Source organism: Chrysochloris asiatica, unplaced genomic scaffold (genome assembly GCF_000296735.1).
Source record: "Chrysochloris asiatica unplaced genomic scaffold, ChrAsi1.0 scaffold00099, whole genome shotgun sequence".
Lineage (NCBI taxonomy): Eukaryota > Metazoa > Chordata > Mammalia > Afrosoricida > Chrysochloridae > Chrysochloris > Chrysochloris asiatica.
Window position 1 is genome coordinate 573053 of NW_006408617.1, and position 20223 is coordinate 593275.

Here is a 20223-nt window from a genome sequence, read left to right on the forward strand (position 1 = left end):
TTTTTTTTTTTTTTGTCTTCAGCACAATTTTACTTGCATGCAGTATTAATGATATTGTTTGACAATTTCCCTGTTCTGTTAGATCACCTTTCTTTGAAATTGGTAGAATCTTCCAGTCAGAATCTTTAGGTGGGTTGGCCAGGTAGCTGTTTTCCAAATTTCTTGACATAGATGAGTGTGCTCTTCCAGCATTGCATCCATTGTTGAAACATCTCAACTGGTATTGTTTTAATTCCTAGAGTCTTGTTTTACATCAATGTCTTCAGTGTAGCTTAGACTTCTTTCAATATCATCAATTCTTTCTTTCTGGTTTTGTTTTTGTTTATAAGAGTCTTTACTTCCCTGGTGTACCATTCGTTCTTTATTATATTCTGCTTCTGAAATGGTTGAATATGGACCAATTATTTATGGTACAGCGACTCTGTGTATATTTATATTAACTCTATCGGATATTAAAAATCATCAACATTGTGATAGTGTGCTTATTAAAATAAAGCAAGGGTTTGTACTATATAAAATATAATGAAAATGTATGAAAAATAAAGTATACTTTGTAACAATAATTAGGGTGCTAGGTCATTGCCAACCAAATGCAATAAAGAATAGCTATTGTTAAAATCTAATTACCTACAATTAGAAAAGGTAAGAATTTTGTAATCATGTATTTTTCATTTGCTTGTTTTGTTGTTTTACTTAAAATCCTTCTCCTTACTGATTTATGCAATTTTTTAATTTTTCAAACCAAAAGAAGAATTTATTAAAGCTGTGTAAAATGTGAACATATTAAAAGGCTGTCACCCAAGTTGTTACCTTGTTTCCCTACTGCATTTTTAGGGTGTTTCACAGTGTCTCATATTCAGTCAGAGTCAATAAATATTTATTGAATGAATTAATAAATGAATGAATGCATGCTGAGAGTCCTGAGGAAGGTCTGGATAATTCTATAATTCTACTTAAGGATATTAAGAAAGGCTCCATCAGAAGTAATTTGGAAAATAAGTCTTTCACGAACACAAGGGCATTCATTTATTTCAGAATCAGTAAATATCTTCTATATGCCAGGCTCTGTTTCATGTTACAGAGTTATGAAGAGTTTTCTAGAATAGCCTTGTTCAATATAACTGTTTGTGATAATAGAAGTGTTCTATTATCCAATATGGTAAGTTACATGATCCAATATGGTAAGTTACATGATCCAATATGGTAAGTTACATGATCCAATATGGTAAGTTACTAGCCACATTTGGCTATTGAGCATGTGAAATGTGATTAATGGTATTGAGAAGCTAAATTTTTAATTTAATTTTAATTAAATAACCACTTTCAGTTTGTGGCCACTGCTTTCATCAATACAGCTGAGATATCAGTGTGTAAGAGATGCAGAAAAGTGTGTCCGATTTTAGTAAGTACAGAGTCTATAGAGAAGGGTTTGGAAAATCTGTATGGGGGCATATTATGAAGGGGCTCTTTTTCATGCAGTTGAATTTGAATACTAATTTGTAGAGTGAAGAATCATTGGATTTTTAAGCAGGAAAATGACACAATTACACTTGCCTTTTATGTGTGAACAATAACCTGAGACCACTTTTGCACACTGGTATTAGACATCAGCTTTGCAGATTATACCAAGGTAGAAAATAAATTGGAGTAATAGGATTTTGTTGTTATTGTCTGTAATTACATTGCTATCTCCCTAGGTAATGTATTAGGACATGGCTATTGGTCACTAATTCTCCTCTACCATGAGAAAATTATGAGGAAATCTCTTAAGTTTGCTTCAGAGGCTGCTCTGAGCAAAGTAGAGAAAGAAGATAGTAGCTTCTCTCTGACCCCCAGCCATTCCTTAGAAGTGTATGAGAGGACAGGCGGTGGGGTCAGTCCTGAGTTTGTGACTGGAAGTTTGGGAGTCTGACCACCACACCATCCCTCCCAGATGTATCAGATAAAGTTAAGTGGCCTGAGAGGGAGGCATGGTTTTCCAAAGTAGCAGTAGATTGAGAATTATCTAAAAATAGAGGAGTTTAGTGTGGCTCTATAGGATCAGCACTGGAATGGTAATCTCAAGGACAGCAGTACAAACCCACCAGCTGCTCCTCAGAAACCATATGCAGTGTCACTATGAGTCAGAAACAACTTGAGGGCACTTACTAACAATAATGGTCTGTGGTCTTTAAGGCCTATGTGACTCCATCCATTCTTCTGGCTATAGAGCATGAGCAAAGACATGGGCCTTCTAGTTGAAGCTGAAAAGAATTAAGCTAGAGATGTGGACAAACTATTTCAGGGCAACCCAATATAGAAAACATGTCATCGTAAAGTTCCCTGTTGTTGTTGAGTTTATTCTAACTCTTAGCAATTTTATGTAAGGTGTCCAAGGAGTAACTGGCGGGTTTGAACCTATGACTCTCAGTTAACAGTCCAGTGTTTATACTACAGCACCACACCAGGACTCCAAAAAAAGTATCCTAGAAAGTAGTTTAATGGATACTTCTAACATCCATCTACGGAACTCTGGTAGCATAGTGGTTACGAGTCTAACTGCTAGTCTCAAGGTCAGCAGATCAAAACTACCAGTCGTTTTGCGGGAGAAAGATGACACTTTCTGTTTCCTTAAAGATTTACAGCCTCAGAAACCCTATGCAGGGTTGCTATGCGTCGGAACTGACTCCATGGCACAAAGCCACTAACAATATTCATCTAAACAATATCTTTGAGTGACTTGATGTGGAATTTTGGAAACATTTTTGTGGCATTTACAGACCTGTTAAGCCTCCTAGAGATTTCTATTTGATGAGAGAGTTGCTGCAGAGTATTGCCTATTATGCTTCTTTCCTCGCCCCCACCCCCAAATGAATGATACAACGTGAAAATAAAACTCCAGCAAAATCTCATGGATACAGAGTTTTCCGCTTTGGATATTAATGTCCTTTTTATTTACTTACCTTGTTTTTTGTTTTTGTTTGATTTGAATTTGCAATCTAGGAATACAAAAAGTAGTAAAGTATTCCTTTTTTTTTTTCTCTTTAAATTTGATCTATTTTGTGGTCAACAAATTATATAGCAAAACACACTAATTCATCAGTTTCTATAATTTAGTGGTCGCTGGTAGCGTAGTGGTTACGAATCGGGCTGCGAACCTTAAGGTCAGCGGTTCGAAACTACCAGCTGCTCCGCGGGAGAAAGATGAGGCTTTCTACTCCCGTAAAGATTTACACCCTCGGAAACCCTGTACAGGGTCGCTATGGGTCGGAACCGACTCGACGGCACTTAACAACAACAACAACAACAATGATTATATTCTTCAAATTGTAAAACCATTCTCATCGTTTTCTGAGTTGACCCTCCCTTCGTTAACATAAATTCACTGTCCATGCCTAATCTTTTTGAGTTGCTGTTGTCGTTTTGATCCTTACTTCTTGATATCCCCTCCTGGCCCGCCCCTTTGAGCCCCTGAATGGATACTCAGGAAAAAGCAAGTCAAAAGATAAAGCACTGGACCACAAGGTCAGTTTGAACTGCAAGGTCAATGGTACAGACCTGCCAGCTGCTCCTCAGAAACTCTATATAGGGTTGCTATGAGTTGGACCCGATTGATGGCACTTAACAGTAACAAAAACAATATAACAACAACAACAAATCAAAGAACACATACAAAATGATAGCACTTTAACATCTGGCTTTATTTTTTTCCTTTTAACAAACAAGTGATAAAACACTATCCATAACATAGTATCCTTTTTTCTTATTTCACAGAGTACCAGGAAATGTAAACAATATTTAGGTTGGACTTGTGAGTCCTCCCAGTTTCTTTTCTCAATCTTTAGAAAAACCTTCATTTGGTTGTTTAGTCCAGCGTTTCAACAGCATAAACAGTAAAATAAGCAAACGGACTGAGGCATTTACATGAAGTTTTATGATTGTGATATAGGTTTGCATCATTTTTAGTCTGACAAAGAAAAGCATTGCTTTAGGAAGTGGGTCATGTGGTTGTATAAGTGGTTTGTGGACAGTCCAGATATACCATGGTTCTGGTCAGAGTACCACTGAAACACAAACAAAAGACACTCATTTTATTCCTACAAAATATATCTAGGTTGGACTTTTTTCCCTGCTCTCAAGCCCTGATGATTTATATTGTTGAAAAATTCTAGCTAAGAAGACTTTAATAAAAAGATAAAGCAATTTGCATATAAATGTTTTGAATGGAAAGATTTAAAGACGTTTTCTTAGCTTTCACAGGGTTTCATATTCTTTAAGTTGATGTTTTAAGATCTCTGTGGTTGAGTTTTCACAGCATCCTGTGTGATGGGTTCCAGAACTGGCATGTTGAGTCTGTTACTTTGCCTCTTGGAGCTTGATGCCCTTGCTTGAACAAGGAAGGAATTGGATTTGATTTTCCCCTAAGCCCTAGCTCAGAAATTCTATGAGGTCTTCAGCCTTAGAATCTAATTCCTCCCTGTTGCATAAAACCCACAAAACATGCCATCATAAACATCCTTTATAAGAGTTAAAAATAGCACTGTGAAAAAACAAAAGAGAGACTACAGCATTATAAATTTAAACTTTATTGTTGGTTGTCATTGTGAAATGCCATCAAGTCAGTTCCAACCCATAGCTACCCTGTACAGGGTTTCCAGAGAGTGGCTTGTGGGTTTGAACTGCCGACCTTTTGGTTCAAATTGACCTTATGATCCAGCACATTATCCTGCAGTGGCTTACCAGTACTCCTTATTGTTGGTAAAATTATGGTAATATTTTTTTTTCACTGAAACCCTGTACAGTGTTGCTATGAGTCGGAACGGACTCCATGGCACATAACAACAACAACAACAAAGATGGTCAATGGTCATAATGTAAATTTTTGCTATTACTTACTAAGTTGCATTTACTTTGGGGTCACAATAAAAACTGTGAGAAAAATCTCAACTCACCCTTTGCAAATTATTTTTAAATTTCCAAAAATGGGAGTCAATTTTTATGCATTCCTGTTGAATATAAGGGCAATGGAAGGAGAACATATGCTCTCTGAAGAAGCGAAAACGTAGCTAAAAGAGGTTATCTCCCTTGCCTTGGCTGTTGCCTTATTTTCCTCTCTGTTTTTATTTACCATTCCAAGTCCTTGTGTAAGATTCGAACTGGACTGCAAGATCTATTTGAATCATAAGGTCAGCAGTTCAAACCCACCAGATGCTCCTCGGAAACCCTATACAGAGTCATAAGAATTGGAACTGACTCAATGACACTTAACAACAACAACAAAAATGCAGGCTATATTTACATTTACCTCAGCCATTCATTTATTCAGAGAACCTTTAAGCTTCTGTGATGAGTCTGGCACTGATAATATGTAGGTGAAAAGATTCTCTAACCCTAATTGAAATTGCATGGCTTCTGGGTACCACTGAAGTCTTGGTGAAGTTCTGCAATCATTTATATTGAATAAATAGGATCTTCTAACTGTTATAGTGGTGTCTTTTTGTGGTGTTGTGGGTTAATGCATTGGGCTGCAATGTCGGTTTGCACTGCAAAGTTGGTGGTGCAAGCTTACCAGCTGCTCCTCAGAAACACTGTGCAGGGTTGCTATGGGTCAGAACCAACACAACAGCACATAACAACAACAAGTACCTAGCTATTTCTCTGTGCAAAGGATCACAGAACCATGAGGTATATGCGTGAAATCATCCAATCTTAAGGACCTCTTTATTACATATATATGTGGGAGCACAGTGGCTCTATACCTTAAGCCCTGTACTGTGAACAATAAGGCCTGTGGTTCAATCTTATGGACCTCCTTATAAAATCTATCTATCTATCTATCTATCTATCTATCTATCTATCTATCTATCTATAGGAGTGTGTAGTTCCATACACTAAGCACTATACTGTAAACCACAACACCTATGGTTCAATCTTATGGACCTCTTTATTATATATATATATATATTGTTGTTGCTAAGTGCCGTCGAATTGATTCTGACCCATATTGACCCTGTATAAGGTTTCCAAGGAGCAGCTGGTGAGCTTGAACCACCAGCCTTGCAATTCAAATGGCTTTGCAGTCTGGTGCATTAACCCACAGTGCCACACCAAGACTTTATATATATGTTTTTGTTATTGTTAAGTACTGTGGAGTCAGTTCCGACTCCTAGTGACCCTGCACAGGGTTTCTGAGGCTGTAAATCTTTACGGGAGCAGAAAACCTCATCTTTCTCCCATGGAACAGCTGGTAGTTTCGAGCTGCCAACCTTGAGGTTAGCATCCCGATTCATAACCACTATGCTACCAGAGCTCCATATATACATATAGACCTATATATACATACACACACACAAACATATATATATGTATATGGGGGTGTGGTGACTCCATACATTAAGCACTGTACTGTGAACCACATGGTCTGTGGTTCAAACCCACCAGCTATTCTGTGGGAGAAAGATGAGACATTTTGCTCTCGCAAAGACTTATAGTCTTGGAAACCCTATACAAGGTTTGTTAAGAGTCAGAACCAACTCAACAGCACTTAACAACATCTATATTTGTATACTGTTGTTCTTGTTGCTAAGTACCATTCAGTCAGTTCCAACTCATAGTGACCTTGTATAGAGATTTCCAAGCAGCAGCTGGTGCGTTTGAACCACCACCTTGCAATTCAAATTAACCTTGTGGTCCAGTACTTACCCTATAGTGCCACACCAGAATTCCATGTATATGTATCATATAACTCAACTGTGATTCCAAGTGTTGCAATGGCTTGCCTAGGATCTCTTAGGGAATGAATGAGAGATGCAACATTGACATGGTAATAGTCTGCCTACCCTACAACCTCTTTGTCAGGTTTTGCTACAAATAAACAAATAACTAAAATTCCTCCTTTAGACTTGAAGGTCTAAGACCGTGAGCACTGAGAAAAAAGAAATTATGTACCATTGCCTGGAAATCCACTTGTGCATTAACCAGAGCTTTAGCAATCTGTGCTGAGTTTTGAAAGTGCACATTATCTGCAACAAAGAAAAAGAGTTAAAGTGCTGCTAAATACCAGAAAGCATAGAGTGACAATGTATTGCCTGGAAATGAACACCAACAATTATCTAGTCATGCATTTGACATTGTCAGCAGTGAGTAATCACACTCATTTATGGAAACGTCCCTGACTCTTAGGTACTGACCCCAAGCACAGGCATAGGAGGATGCTTAATGTTTCTTAAACAAAGTGATGCTGGCTCAGTATTTTTATGTGTAAGAGTCTTGCTTAAACCTCACCATCTGCTGTTCCGTGGATGAGAAGATAGTCCACATTTCTGAAATATTCTGCTCTTGCCATCACAGTTGAATTCTGGAAAAGAGAAAAAATTAACATTTTAGTTGCTGCAAGTTCTAATAGAAAACTAGTTAAATCATTGTGCAATGGACTTAGCACCAATACTGAAATTATGTATTGCTTTGGTTGATAAATATTTAAGAGTCAGAGCAACACATTTTCATCATCATTTGCATTACTTCCATCTGATTCTTAGTTTGAAGAACTGAAAGTTTATGTGTCATATGTTACATATGAGTGAGACCTTAGGCATAAATGATGCCTGCTCAAGCTGTGTAGGGGTTGGTGGTAGGGAGGAGGATGGGGAAGTTAGAGGATGGGGGATGGGAAGAGAAAGACTAGGATCTAAAATGGAAAACTCCTGCATAGTGAGGTGTTTTCCAGTTAACAAAAGGATCATCCTATTTGCTTAAGGCCCTGGAATTAAAACAATGAACTCGGAATGACTGCTTTAGAATTCTTTAGCACATTTGAAACAAAAAATTAATGACCTAAATCAAACAGGCAATACTTACTTTATAGTGCTCAAGATTATCATCCTTTGTTGGGAAACCCATGAATCTCTCAGTGTAGATGGATGCTATAAAATATATAAGAATAAGTTGCATATGATAGTGTAAATAAGTAATAAAACCTCTTGGTGTAATATCTGCTCCTCAATATGTGCATTGGTATTGTTGAAGTAGCTTTCAATTCTCACTTTACTGTAATGTTCCACCAAAGTTATTGTGAGAGTTAGCCTCAAAGAATGAGCTTCATCTCTGTAATTTGCTGTAATATATATATATATATATATAGAGAGAGAGAGAGAGAGAGAGAGAGAGAGAGAGATAATAGAGGAAGAGAATTTGAAGTAGGAACAACTAAACGTCAGAAAGATTGGCCTCAAGTTTCTTCACTTCTACACAGAACCCTTCATTGGGGGAATGATAAGGTAGAAAAGAGACCCTGTAAAACAACCTCCATATGTTTAAAACTAAGTCACATAAGTCACGAGTGAAGCCACCTCTAGTACATGTGTTGCTGAGGCTAGTTGACATTGAGTCAATTTCGACTCATGATGATCCTATGTGGGCAGAGGAGAACTGCCCTGGAGGGTTTTCAAGACTGTGACCTTTCGGAAACAGGTAGATATGCCTGTTTTCCAAGGAGCCTCTACATGGATTTAAACCATGCCCAGTTAGTAGTCGAGTGCTTAGCCATCTATGCCACCAGGGATTCCTTTATTCGTTTTGTTGGTGATGGTCAGCGCTGTTGAGTTGTTTCCAACTCAAAGTGACCTCGTATAAGGTTTCTGAGGAGTGGCTGGTGAGTTTTAACTGCTTACCTTATGGTTCAAACCAACCTTGAGGTTGAGTGCTTAACGTAGGGTACCACATAGGGACTCCTTATTACTTTTACTGGAATCTTAATTCATCTATGATAGAAATATGTCCCCCAAGTACTACCCCATTCCACTTTTTTTTTTCTTCTTATTCTTCCCCAAATAAAGATTCCCAGTGTTGTGTAACAAGCATTAGGCTGCTAATTGAAAGCTCAGCGGTTCAGCTCCACCAGTGGTTCCGTGGAAGATATGAGACTGTTTGCTCCCACAAAGGTTTATAGTCTTGAAACCCCTGTACAGGGTTGCTATCAGCGGAATTGACTAAATGGCTATAGGGATTTTTTGGTTTTGTTTTTAATAATTAATGATTATCCTATTTCTGCCCCAGCAGAGAAAAGGCTCTGATGAAACCTTGTTTTTGTACAATTTTTAGGATTACTTCAAATAATCCTTCTTGCCTTGATATTAATCATAAAAGTAGGTATTTACGGGAGAGAGGTGGAATTCTTCAAGAAAGTTTTTTGTTTCTTTGATGCTTGGAGCAACGGAGCTGGCAACTGCAAAACTGTGGTGTGGAGGTGAATTGCTTGGCCCCAGGCCTGAATTTGAATCAGCCGTGCTTAAAAACCACTATGACTGTAACCACCGTGTGCCTGCAAAAATACAGAATTAGCTCTGATTTCAAAGATTTGGCTCAGAAGGGGGCACAAGTTTTCTAGGAGAGAATAAGATTTACTAAATTATGGAAGAGTCCTTCCTGACTCTTAAAAATGTCTTGGTTTGTTTCAATATGATTAAAATGAATCAGATAAACAACCTCATTTATAGATTCTATTTTCCCCAGTGATGCTGGGGTGAATTTTACTGCATAATTTGTTTTCCTAGCAACCTCAAATATAGAGAGTAATTATGTGTTAAATGTTTTCACGGCAACATTTATGAAATGTTTCCATACCGTAATATTCCCAGCTGGAGACCGGAGCCACTGCAATTCCACATTTGAAAAGACCAGTTCCGGATGCAAGGGCCAGGGATGAAACATAACCTCCGTAGGACTGTGGAGACATTGTTACAAATCAACTTTTCAGTTACCTGTCTAAGATCTCCATATTTTTATAGCAATTCTACTCCCAATAAAAGAGCTGTGGTGGTGCAGTGGGTTAAGATTTGGGCTGCTAACAGAAAGATTCATAGTTGGAACCTACCAGCAGCTGCAGTTTGGGAGAAACATGAGGCAGCCTGTTTCTGTTAGATTTACAACCTCGGAAATCCTTTGGGTCAGTTTAGTCTGTCCTACAGGGTCACTATGAGTTGGGAAAGAACAAACGGCAGTGGATTTTGGGGTATTCCCAACTAGGGCATATGGGAGCTGGGAGGTATGGCTAAAAAAAAAAAAGTTGCCATCGAGTTAACTCTGACTCATGTGGACCCATAGGCCTTTGAGAGAACCGAAATCTCCAACCTTCCCTTAGCAAATGAGTGCATTACCTATTTGCACTGCTCAGGACTCCAAACCAGTTGCTATCTGATTCTGATTTAATGGTGGATTAAATTGCTATTTTATACCTCAGCAGCTAATTCTATCAGACATAACAGTAATTTTACTCTTATTATTGTTTTAATTGCCATCCAGTTGGTTCCAATGCATGGCGACCTGCACAGGGTTTCCAAGGAGCACCTGGTGGGTTTGACCTGCCAACATTATGGTTTGCCATACAGTGCTTATTCTACAATGCCACACCAGGATTCTAAAAGTATGTTAAACTATACAGAATCCCTCATGGTGTAGTGAATACAAGTTCTGCTGCTAAGTGGAAGGCCAGAAGTTCGAATCCACTACCTACTTTGCATAAGAAAGATGTGGCAATCTGCTTCAGTCATGATTACAGTCTTGAAATTAACTCTGGCTTACAATATCAACAAAAGCAACAAAACATGATAGGAACAATAGGAGAGAGTTGTATAACTTCAACTTTTCTGAAATAGCTTCTCTTTTTATTTTTTCAAACAGGATACTGCTAAAACAAAAGCAGGATTTTTTTTTTTTTTTTTTAATAATGGCAAATTAAATTCTCTCCAAGATGCAAGAGTCCTGTGAGGCAGAACTTGTATTATATGTTTACTTATCTATTTCCATGACAAAGCAGCAATGGAAAGATATAGGAAACTTCTGGATAGCCTAGGACCTGGTCAGAGTTTGTGTATAATGTAGTTACACAGCCTGGTTTGAGGATGCTTGACATAGACGCTCATAGGAGGAAAAGTTATAAATTTAATAAAAAGGCAAAGTACAAAAGGGGATGTAAATTGAATCTGGAGAAGGGTTAGTTTTTCATATTTTCTTTCTTTGGAATTAGCAAGTGACTTGAAAATGTGACCTGGCTAACAGTACACATGTCTACCCATGTCACTTGGAAATTTGAAAATTTTTTAAATACGAAGAAATGAATAAACTCTCACAATAAGGCTGTACCTCCCCTGGAAATGCATGCTGGGAGGAAAATGCTTCTGGGAACATATAAGCAGTGTTTATAGACATGAACCAAATTTAAAAAAAAAAAAAAAAATGTGTGAGCTGGATTAGCAAGAGGTTTTCAGGTTTCTTCTTGTCCTAACACAGGAATAGTTCTATATATGATACAGGGACAGATTAACTCTTCAGCTAAGTATATGCCTCGTGTTTAGGACATCATGCTTGGTAAAGTGGAGGGTCAGCGAAAGAGTGGAAGACCTTGACCTAAACTCATGGAGGTAGTAACCTAAATACCAACAGAGAGGGAAGGAGTTTTCACATCAAGTATCAATGCTATCCCCTCTGTACAAAGGGCAGATTGGGATGTGCAACTTAGACGCTGGCTACCTAAAATAAGGGGGTGGTAAAGGCATAAATTGACTAGCTTACAAGGTTTCAAGGGGGAGTTTAGTTTAATAGTGTTTGGGGTAAGAAAGAATCCTCACTGAATATTTTTTCATATTGTCTAGATGGGTCTGGTAAAAAAAGATAGGGATAAGATTCTTATGATTCAATAGTGAGTATTGTTATCATGACTAATTGTGACTGTCACAGTTGTAAAGGTAGAAGTTTTATAAGAAAAAATGGGGGAGTAGTTAATCTTACAGTCCAGAAACAGAGGACTTTAGGACCTTCGAGGGAGAAGAGCACAAATGGAGTGTGAGATCTTATCCAGAGAAGCAGCGTTACCAGAGATGGAGGCAGCGATGGGGACATGGAGAGAGGGAGCAGCTGAGGACTCTAGATTCATGGAAGAGAGAGACTAAGAGCTGATGGCCAGGAGGCAGACTTGCAGAATGAGCCCTTTGGTGGTGTAAATTATTATATATACCTGAGTGTTTAAAAAAAGGGCTAAAGTAAATAGAGAGAAATACTGTTAAATGATGCTACATGGAGTAGATCATAATCATTGTAATGAAACAAGATGCATGATTCGTTGAATGTAAAACTGATGTTCTACCCTATAAACTTTCACTCAATCCACAATAAAAATATTGGGGGGAGGGGGAGTGGAAGACCCCCCAGTGAGATGGATTGGCATAGTGGCCACAGCAATGGGCTCAAGTGTAACAACAACTGTGAGGCTGGCACAGGACTGTTGTTGTTGTTGTTAAGTGCCGTGGAGTCGGTTCCAACTTATAGTGACCCTGCACAGGGTTTCTGAGGCTGTGAATCTTTACGGGAGCAGAACGCCTCATCTTTCTCCCACGGAACCGCTGGTAGTTTCTAACTGCTGACCTTGCGGAACTGAGCAGTATTTTATTCTGTTGTGCATAAGGTCACTATGAGTCAGAACCCATTGGACAGCACCTAACAACAACAACAACAACAACAACATGACAACAAATTCTGGGAATCACTTCCCAGAACAGAGTATATGGTCCTTCATCACACAAAGTCAGTCTTTAGAGAGGGAGAAAGAGTACATGAGGGAGAAAGAAACAGACAAACAGTGAAGGTAATAGTGGCAGGTAGGTGGCAGAAGTCTATTCTTCATTCATGAAATATGTATTTCTGGTAGAATGGGAAAAGTAAATTTAACAATCTTGTTGAATTGAACCATTAAACGAAGAACTCTCTAACTAGCTTACAGTTTTGTGTCTCCTATTCTGAGGAATTTTATTAAAAATTCCTAACTATGAAACAAAACAAAACAAAAAGGCAGCTTGAAGTATATCATGTCCTCTTTCTATTATAACTGAAGGAGAACTAAAATATGTGTTAATAGGGGAACACATATTTTAAAAGCAGAAAAAAATTAGCATTGAAAATCATTTTTCAAAATTCTGACTAGGTTCAAAGTTAGACTTATGTGTAAAAATAATTCTTATGACTAGTATGTTAGCAACAATAGTACTGAAATGGAAGGTGTGTCCTTCCTTCTTAATGTGAGGTTGCAGTGAGCAAGTGTGGGTCTTTTTGAAAAATTCTTATTATTTACTAGAAATGTGTGTTCACCCAGATAACTAATTGACTCCCGTTTTTCCTGTTTTCAGGAGGGAACAGCATGAAACTGGCAGTATCTACATATAGAAAAAACTAATCTTTCTGTTCAAAGTTTTCAGCTTTATTAATCTGCATTTCCTTTGTGATCAGATGATAGTGCTGTATTTAAATGAACTGTTTTTGGTTTCAGGATGAAAACAATTTGTCTCTAGGGGAAAGAGCAAAAGCTACTCTAACAGCAGAACAACAAAAGAAGGTGTGCTTTACATTTTCAGCAGCTTGGAAGAGCTATTCCTATTGTAGAAAGAAAGAAGAAAAGGAAAACAAACCCAAGTTGACTTTTTTTCTGCTCCCCTCTGGGCGGGGGCTCCCTGGCAGAGTGGGTGGCTTCTGTAAGTAAAGAACCCACAGAGCAGATTGGCCATGAGAATTCTAGAATCTTGTCCTTTGCACTTAGACGCCTTGCCATTTTGTTTAAATGAAGGATATCTTTAAAAACATTCTTAGAAGGGCACAGGATTTTGAGGGAGGGTTTATGAAACACTCTTATGTGAACCATGATGCACATGGGAACATTTTACCTACAGGTGACAATAATAACTAGCTCACATTTGTAGGACCAAAAGGAATGCAATGGTGTTTGTGGCCTCTTACAACCTGTGCCCTAGTTACACCTCCCTCCCCACATCCCCAGCCTCCTGTTCTTTTTGCTCTTTGGCTGCTGATGGTCCTTGAACTTTGACCTCTCCACCTATAACCTAACTTCAGAACTTTTGCAAATGCTGTGACCTAGCTGGAACACTCTTTTCCTATAAATCTGAATGCCTTCTTTTCTCACCTGTTCAAGTCTCAAATGTCACCTCAAAGAAGGCTGTCCTTTTGATTAAAAACCAGAACAACCCATGCACCATTCCCCTTTGGATTTCTTTTGTGGGGGTTCTCCATAGCACTTATCATAATGATGTTTTTGTTGTTGAGTGCTGTCAAGTCAGTTTCAACTCAAAGCAACCCTCTACAGGGTTTCTGAGTAGCTGCTGGTGGGTTTGAACCGCTGACCTTGTGGTTAGCAGTCCAGAGCTTATTCCACAGCACCACACCAGGACTCTAGATATTTTCTTTCTTGATCTTGCTTACTTCTTTCTCTGCCCCCATTCCCAACTCCATAGGGTATGTTGTTAAGTGCCGTCGAGTCAATTCTGACCCATAGTGACCCTGTATAGGGTTTCCAAGGAGCAGCTGGTGAGCTTGAACCACCAACCTCACAGTTCAAACGACTTTGCAGTCTGACGCATTAGCCCACAGCACCACATAGACCTTATAAATCGATGTCCTAGCACTTACCATAGGAACTGAAACACTCACATTTAGGAATAAAATAAATATTTGTTGAATATTTGACTTTCCTATTAACTTATCTGGAGTTCTGGTGTGGCACTGTGGGCTAATGTGTCAGACTGCCAAGTCATTTGAACTGCAAGGTCAGTGGTTCAAACTCACCAGCAGCTCCTTGGAAACCCCATACAGGGTCACCATGGGTCAGAATTGACTCAATGGCACTTAATAACAACAACAATTAATATATCTTATCCTTACAGTGATCTAGTGAGGAGAATGTTGCTGCATTTCATAATGAGGAAACAGGGTTCTAGTAAACTGACATAGTTATGGAGTTAGTAAACCAGGTCTCAGACCCAGGACACTTGACTCTGAAACTCACTACTTCTCCTCTTTATTCCTACACTAGGATAACTTCTTTGGGGAACTTTAAGTTTCGAGTCTAATAAAGTCCCCTTAAAGGTGCATTTGTCCTACTTTTGTCGCTGATCACACATAGCAATTCAAATTGCTTATAATTAGTCACTGGAAGAGAAAGGAACTAAGATTAAATCATGAACTAATGCTTATTCAACACCACCTGGCTAGGCCTATATTAACAAAGCAAAGCCCATAAATGAGGCTGTTATTCTAATAATTTAGTCAAAACCCCCACCGTCTTCAGTTGTCAGAATAATTACTTGCATTCTTCATTGCATAAACGAGGGTTTCTCAGCCTTGACACTAATGATATTTGGTGCTGGACATGCACTGGACCACAAGGTCAGCTTGAACAACAAGGTGGTGGTTCAAACTCATCAGCCACTTCTTGAAAACCCTTTAACAAGGTCACTATGAGCCGTAACTGACTCGACGGCAATTAACAACAACAACAATAATTTCTTGTTTTGGGGACTGTCTTGTGCATTGGAAGTTTAGCATCATCTCTTACCTCTCGACGTTAGTAGGTCTCCCCAAGTGTATTAAGTAAAAATGTCTCTAGTTATTACCAAATGTCCCCAAAGGGTCAAAAATCATTCTGTTCAAGAACCACTGTCATAAACAGGCACTTCTTAAACACAGTGCTGGTTGCATGGTGGATATTTAATAAGCAGCTAAAAGCATGATTATTGGACTCTTTGTGTAAGCTGGCAAAATAAAAGAGGAAGATTGAAAAATAGTAAAAGTCTCTTCCTTCCTTCTTCATCTGGATAATGGAGAAAAATGTAGGCTTTGTAGATTATTGACAAATTGAGTCCAAAAACAATTATGTCCAGGTAGATAAGGTATATTTCAGAAACTATTAAAGTGCCTAATACTTCATGGAAACAAATGCTTTCTTCTCTGATATGGAATATGATAAAGCAAACTAGCTCTCATAGTCATTTTCAATAGCTTCTTCTTTTCATCTGCAATTTCTCATATGTCCCTGCTCATTTTACTCATTAAAGAGATGACCGCTTCCCAACTGCTACTTGACTGCCTAAATTCAGACTTTGTTCCCAGTATGAGTGCTTTCCCGGCTCTTTGGCCCCATGCCCTTCCTCACTTCAGCCCATCCTCCACTCTGCAACCAGGATGATCTTTCTGACATCAATTTCACTTCCTACTGACTTCAAGAGCACTTCCTAAAGAGATGTCCTGGAAAATATTATTAGCATGTGTTTTGGGGTGGAGGAGGTATAAAGAATTATGGAATCAAATAATTTTTGGTAGTACTGTGTTAAATAAAATATTCTATTAAACATTTAATAAGCTAAAAATAATAATAAAAAAGATAAAATATTATCTTGATGAGCTTACATTCTTATGGGAGAAACAAATGGAAAAACAAGATTAAGTGTGGTAATTTCTATAACCTACTACCATCAACTAGATTCTAATTCATAGTGACCCTCTAGGACACAGTTAAACTGCCCCATAGGATTTCCAAGAATATAATCTTTACCGAAGCAGATTGCTTCATTTTTCTCCCTTGGAGTGGCTGGTGCATTCAAATTCCTATAAGAGCATAGCTATTTGAGAACAAAGAAAGAATTATCCATGTTGGGCATTTCAGATTAAGGAGGGGTTTTCCATTTTGGAATGCGAAAGAGGTGGGAACTGGAAGAAGATGGGCATAGCAGGTGCAGGGACCCACAGATACAAAAGCCTGGAAAAAAGGAAAACACAGATAGAAACTAAATAAGTCCTGAGGGGGAAAGGAAGAAATGTAGGACTTTAAGAGTAGGGTGGAGCCTGAATGCCAAGGGCTTTATATGCAAAAACAAAAACAAATGCCCTCGAGCTAGATCTTAAGGATAAAGTAGAGCCATGTTGTTGTTATTGTTAAGTGCTGTTCAGTTAGCTTCAACTCATAGTTACCCTGTATAGGGTTTCTGATGAGTTACTGGTGGGTTTAAACTCCTGGCCTGGAGTTAGAACTGCTGCCCCATACCAGGACTCCATCTGGTGCCCTACAATACATATCAGCTGTGATTTGGAAAAGACAACTTTGTTAACAACATTAAAGAATGAAGGACAATTAAGAGGCACATAGGACAATTTAAGTTAGTGCTATCCAAACTGTATGGAGCTCTGGTGGTACAGTGGTCAAGTATTCGATTGCTAACTAAAAGGTGTGTGGCTCAAACCCACAAGCTGTTCTTCAGGAGAAAGATTTAGCAGTCTGCTTCCAAAAGGGTTTCCAAGAAACCCTATTGGGCAGTTACACTCTAGTCTACAGGGTCAGCTATGAGTTAGAACTGAGTCAATGGCATTGTTTGTTTTTCGGTTGTCCAAACAATGGTCTACCTGGGATTTTGTTGGAAATGTAAACTCTTGGGCTGCACCCCAGAGTAGTGAATCCAAGTCTCTGATAGTTTGGCACTGGAAGCTATGGTATAACAAGTTGCCCAATTCTTAATTAAGCTAAAAAATCAAGAAGGTCTGGCCTAAACCTAAGGCAGCGTTAGTAGGGCTGGTGAGAAGAGAACAGATTTAGATGTTTGAAGGTAGAATTGACATATTTCATTAACCAATGAATGTTGAAATTGAAAAGGGAAGATGAAAATAGTTCAGAGATTTCTCAATTAGGTGACTAAGTATCTAGTGAGACCCTTATCAAGACCCTGGAGTAGGTTATAACAAGATTGGAGTCCCCTGGTGATGCAAATGGTTAACTTGCTCAGCTGCTAAGCTAAAGGTTGAAAGTTGGAGTTCAACTTTCTCAAGAAGTCTTGAGAGAAAGGCTTGGTGATCTACTTTTCAAACATCAGCCATTGAAGACCCTATGGAACACAGTCCTGCTTTGACATGTCTGAAGTTGCCTGTAGTTGGAGTTGAGTCAGTGACAGCTGGTATAACAGTTAGGTTGGGACAAGTTAGGCCTGAGGCTCCTGTAAGACATTTGGAAGAGATGAGTAGGCCTATGGAATGTGGAGCTCAGATGAGAGGTAGTGACTAGTGTCAGGAATTCAGTAGTCATTATTACCTTGGAAATAGTTTGTTCAAGGAAGCCAAGAGCAATGAGGGTCAAGGCCAGATCTAGCAACTTACCAATATTTAAAGAATGAAGAAGGAAGGATAATGGGGGTGAGGAGGAAAATATAATGATGATAGAGACATAGGAGAATGAGAAGAGAAAAGCGTTACTGAGCCATGGATAAAATTCACCCTCTTTTATATAGTCTAAATAGACCTACTTACTTAGACTCACTTCTAACAACTTTGTCATGATATGTTGTAGACGTTTGCAGCTTCAAGTATTACTAACCAACTCAAACACCTTATGTGGGGCCTGCTCTTTGTTACCTTTGGATCTGTGCAATATGGTCTTCACTCTGCCTAGAGTTTCCTGTTAGTAGGAGCTCTGGTTGCACAGTGGTTACAAGTCAGGCTGACAACCTCAAAGTCATTAGTTCTAAACTACCAGCCATTCCTCGGGAGAAACATAAGGCTTTCTGCTCCCGTAAAAATGTACAGTCTCGGAAACCCAATACAGGGGGGTCGTTATGAGTCAGAACCGACTCCACAGCATACCACCACCACCACTACCAAACTATCTTAAGCAAGCTCAAATGTTACAGAGTTTTTGAATTTTGTCTCACAATCAGAATTGAGCATTCTTCTCTTTGGTGTTGCACTTGCTACACTGCAGAACCACTGCTTTTTTGTTTTTCCACAAGAGATCTGGAGTTATATCGTACCCATATTTTCATCCTATAAAGAAACTAGTTGAGATACAATAAAGGTTTACTCTGTTGATAAAATGATGAATGAATCAGTGATCCTATAGATGGATTAATAAATATAGATTGATCTTTAACCGAAAGATCTGATGAAAACAGTAGAGTATTAAGGCATTTTTTCCATCTTCTGGTAACTTCTATTGATCTGTAGGCTGTTCAGATTTTATTTCCATTGGCAGCCCACTATTAGTTTCATTTCCTGCAAAAGTTCTTAGGGTCTACCTCAGGATTTTGCCATGAAGGGGCCTAATATATTATTCCTTACAGAGGCACTTGCATAATTATAAGTGGTAAGTATCTGTTATCGAAGAATTTCAGGCTGATGAGTGAGGTATTTTTGGATGATGAGTGAGTTTTTTATCATTATGTTATATAGATGATTCTCTATTAAATTAATACCTCAAATGCCTAAGCAAGGAAATAAAAAGTTCCATTTTATGGTTATTTCAAAGTCTGAAGTAAAAGTAAACTTGAAGAGAAATGTTCATTATTTCATTTAAATGTTTATCTCAAAATTTGAATCTTTCAAGGGTTTTTACTTTAGGGAATTCATATAAATGGATGGTATGAAAGTTCTTATCTGAAATATTTCACCATAAAAATATTTCATTTCTTTCCATCCATTTGAATTTCATTCTGTTTAGATATTTAACATTTTATGGTTTTCAGAAGGTCCAAATGGCTTGAAATAACAACTTTCCCCATATTCATAACAGCTCTTCATCTGGTCACTGAGTAGAGAGTTGGGCTGAGTCCTGCAGCTTCTCTTCAATATTGGGTTTCATTCCCTCCATGTGCACAGGCCGCTCTCCGAGAAAACAGCCAAGAAAAACAAACCAAGCACAAACTGCCGCACATTGACTTGCAAATGCACAAATTTAGACCAAAAAAGTGAACTAGGAAATTTCTTGGAAGGATAATTATGATAATTTATAATGGGCAACCCTGCAATCTTTCCAGTATTTCTCTACACTTTCCCATGACCTCATTGCCCATGTCTGATAAGTTTTGTTACCACTTCTTTTAAACTGCATTTTCAAAATCTGCACAAACCCTGAAATGTAGAAAATTATCTCTGTGACTTGTAGTTAGGAACTAAATAATACTTTTCTTTACTTACTGTAAATTGAAATTTGGTCTGGGAAAAGAACTTGGTTGCAAATATATATATATTGCTGTTAAGTACCGTGGAGTCGGTTCCAACTCATAGTGACCCTGCACAAGGTTTCCGAGACTGTAAATCTTTATGGGAGCAGAAAGCCTCATGTTTCTCCCGCAGAATGGCTGGTAGTTTCGAACTGCTGACCTGAGGTTAGCAGCCTGATTTGTAACCACTATGCTACCAGAACCCCTTGCAACTATATGTATATATAGTTGTTTCTATTAAGTACCATTGAGTCAGTTCCGACTCATAGAGACCCTGTATGGGGTTTCTAAGGAACAGGTAGTGGGTTTGAATAGCCAACCTTGCAGTTCTAACCAACCTTGCAGTCCAGCTCATTAACCTACAGAGCTACATGAGGACAGAGCTACATGAGGACTCTCTCTCTCTCTCTCTCTCTCTCTCTCTCTCTCT

The 20223-nt window shown here is 38.5% G+C and overlaps 1 protein-coding gene across 2 annotated transcripts in view; it reads right to left on the reverse strand.

The window, feature by feature from the left end:
- Positions 1–3661: 3661 nt before the first annotated feature.
- FAP (fibroblast activation protein, alpha) overlaps positions 3662–20223 on the reverse strand; it is a 175698-nt gene continuing 159136 nt past the window's right edge. The window contains exons 22-26 of one of the 2 annotated variants that reach the window (XM_006866989.1): positions 9601–9700; positions 7837–7901; positions 7264–7336; positions 6928–7001; positions 3662–4043 (exon numbers count right to left, since the gene is read on the reverse strand). In XM_006866989.1, coding sequence (XP_006867051.1) covers positions 3942–4043; positions 6928–7001; positions 7264–7336; positions 7837–7901; positions 9601–9700 — 414 coding nt within the window. In that variant the 3' untranslated portion in view covers positions 3662–3941. The remainder of the gene's footprint in view (positions 4044–6927; positions 7002–7263; positions 7337–7836; positions 7902–9600; positions 9701–20223) is intronic. The other variant, XM_006866990.1, reaches the window with a different exon arrangement.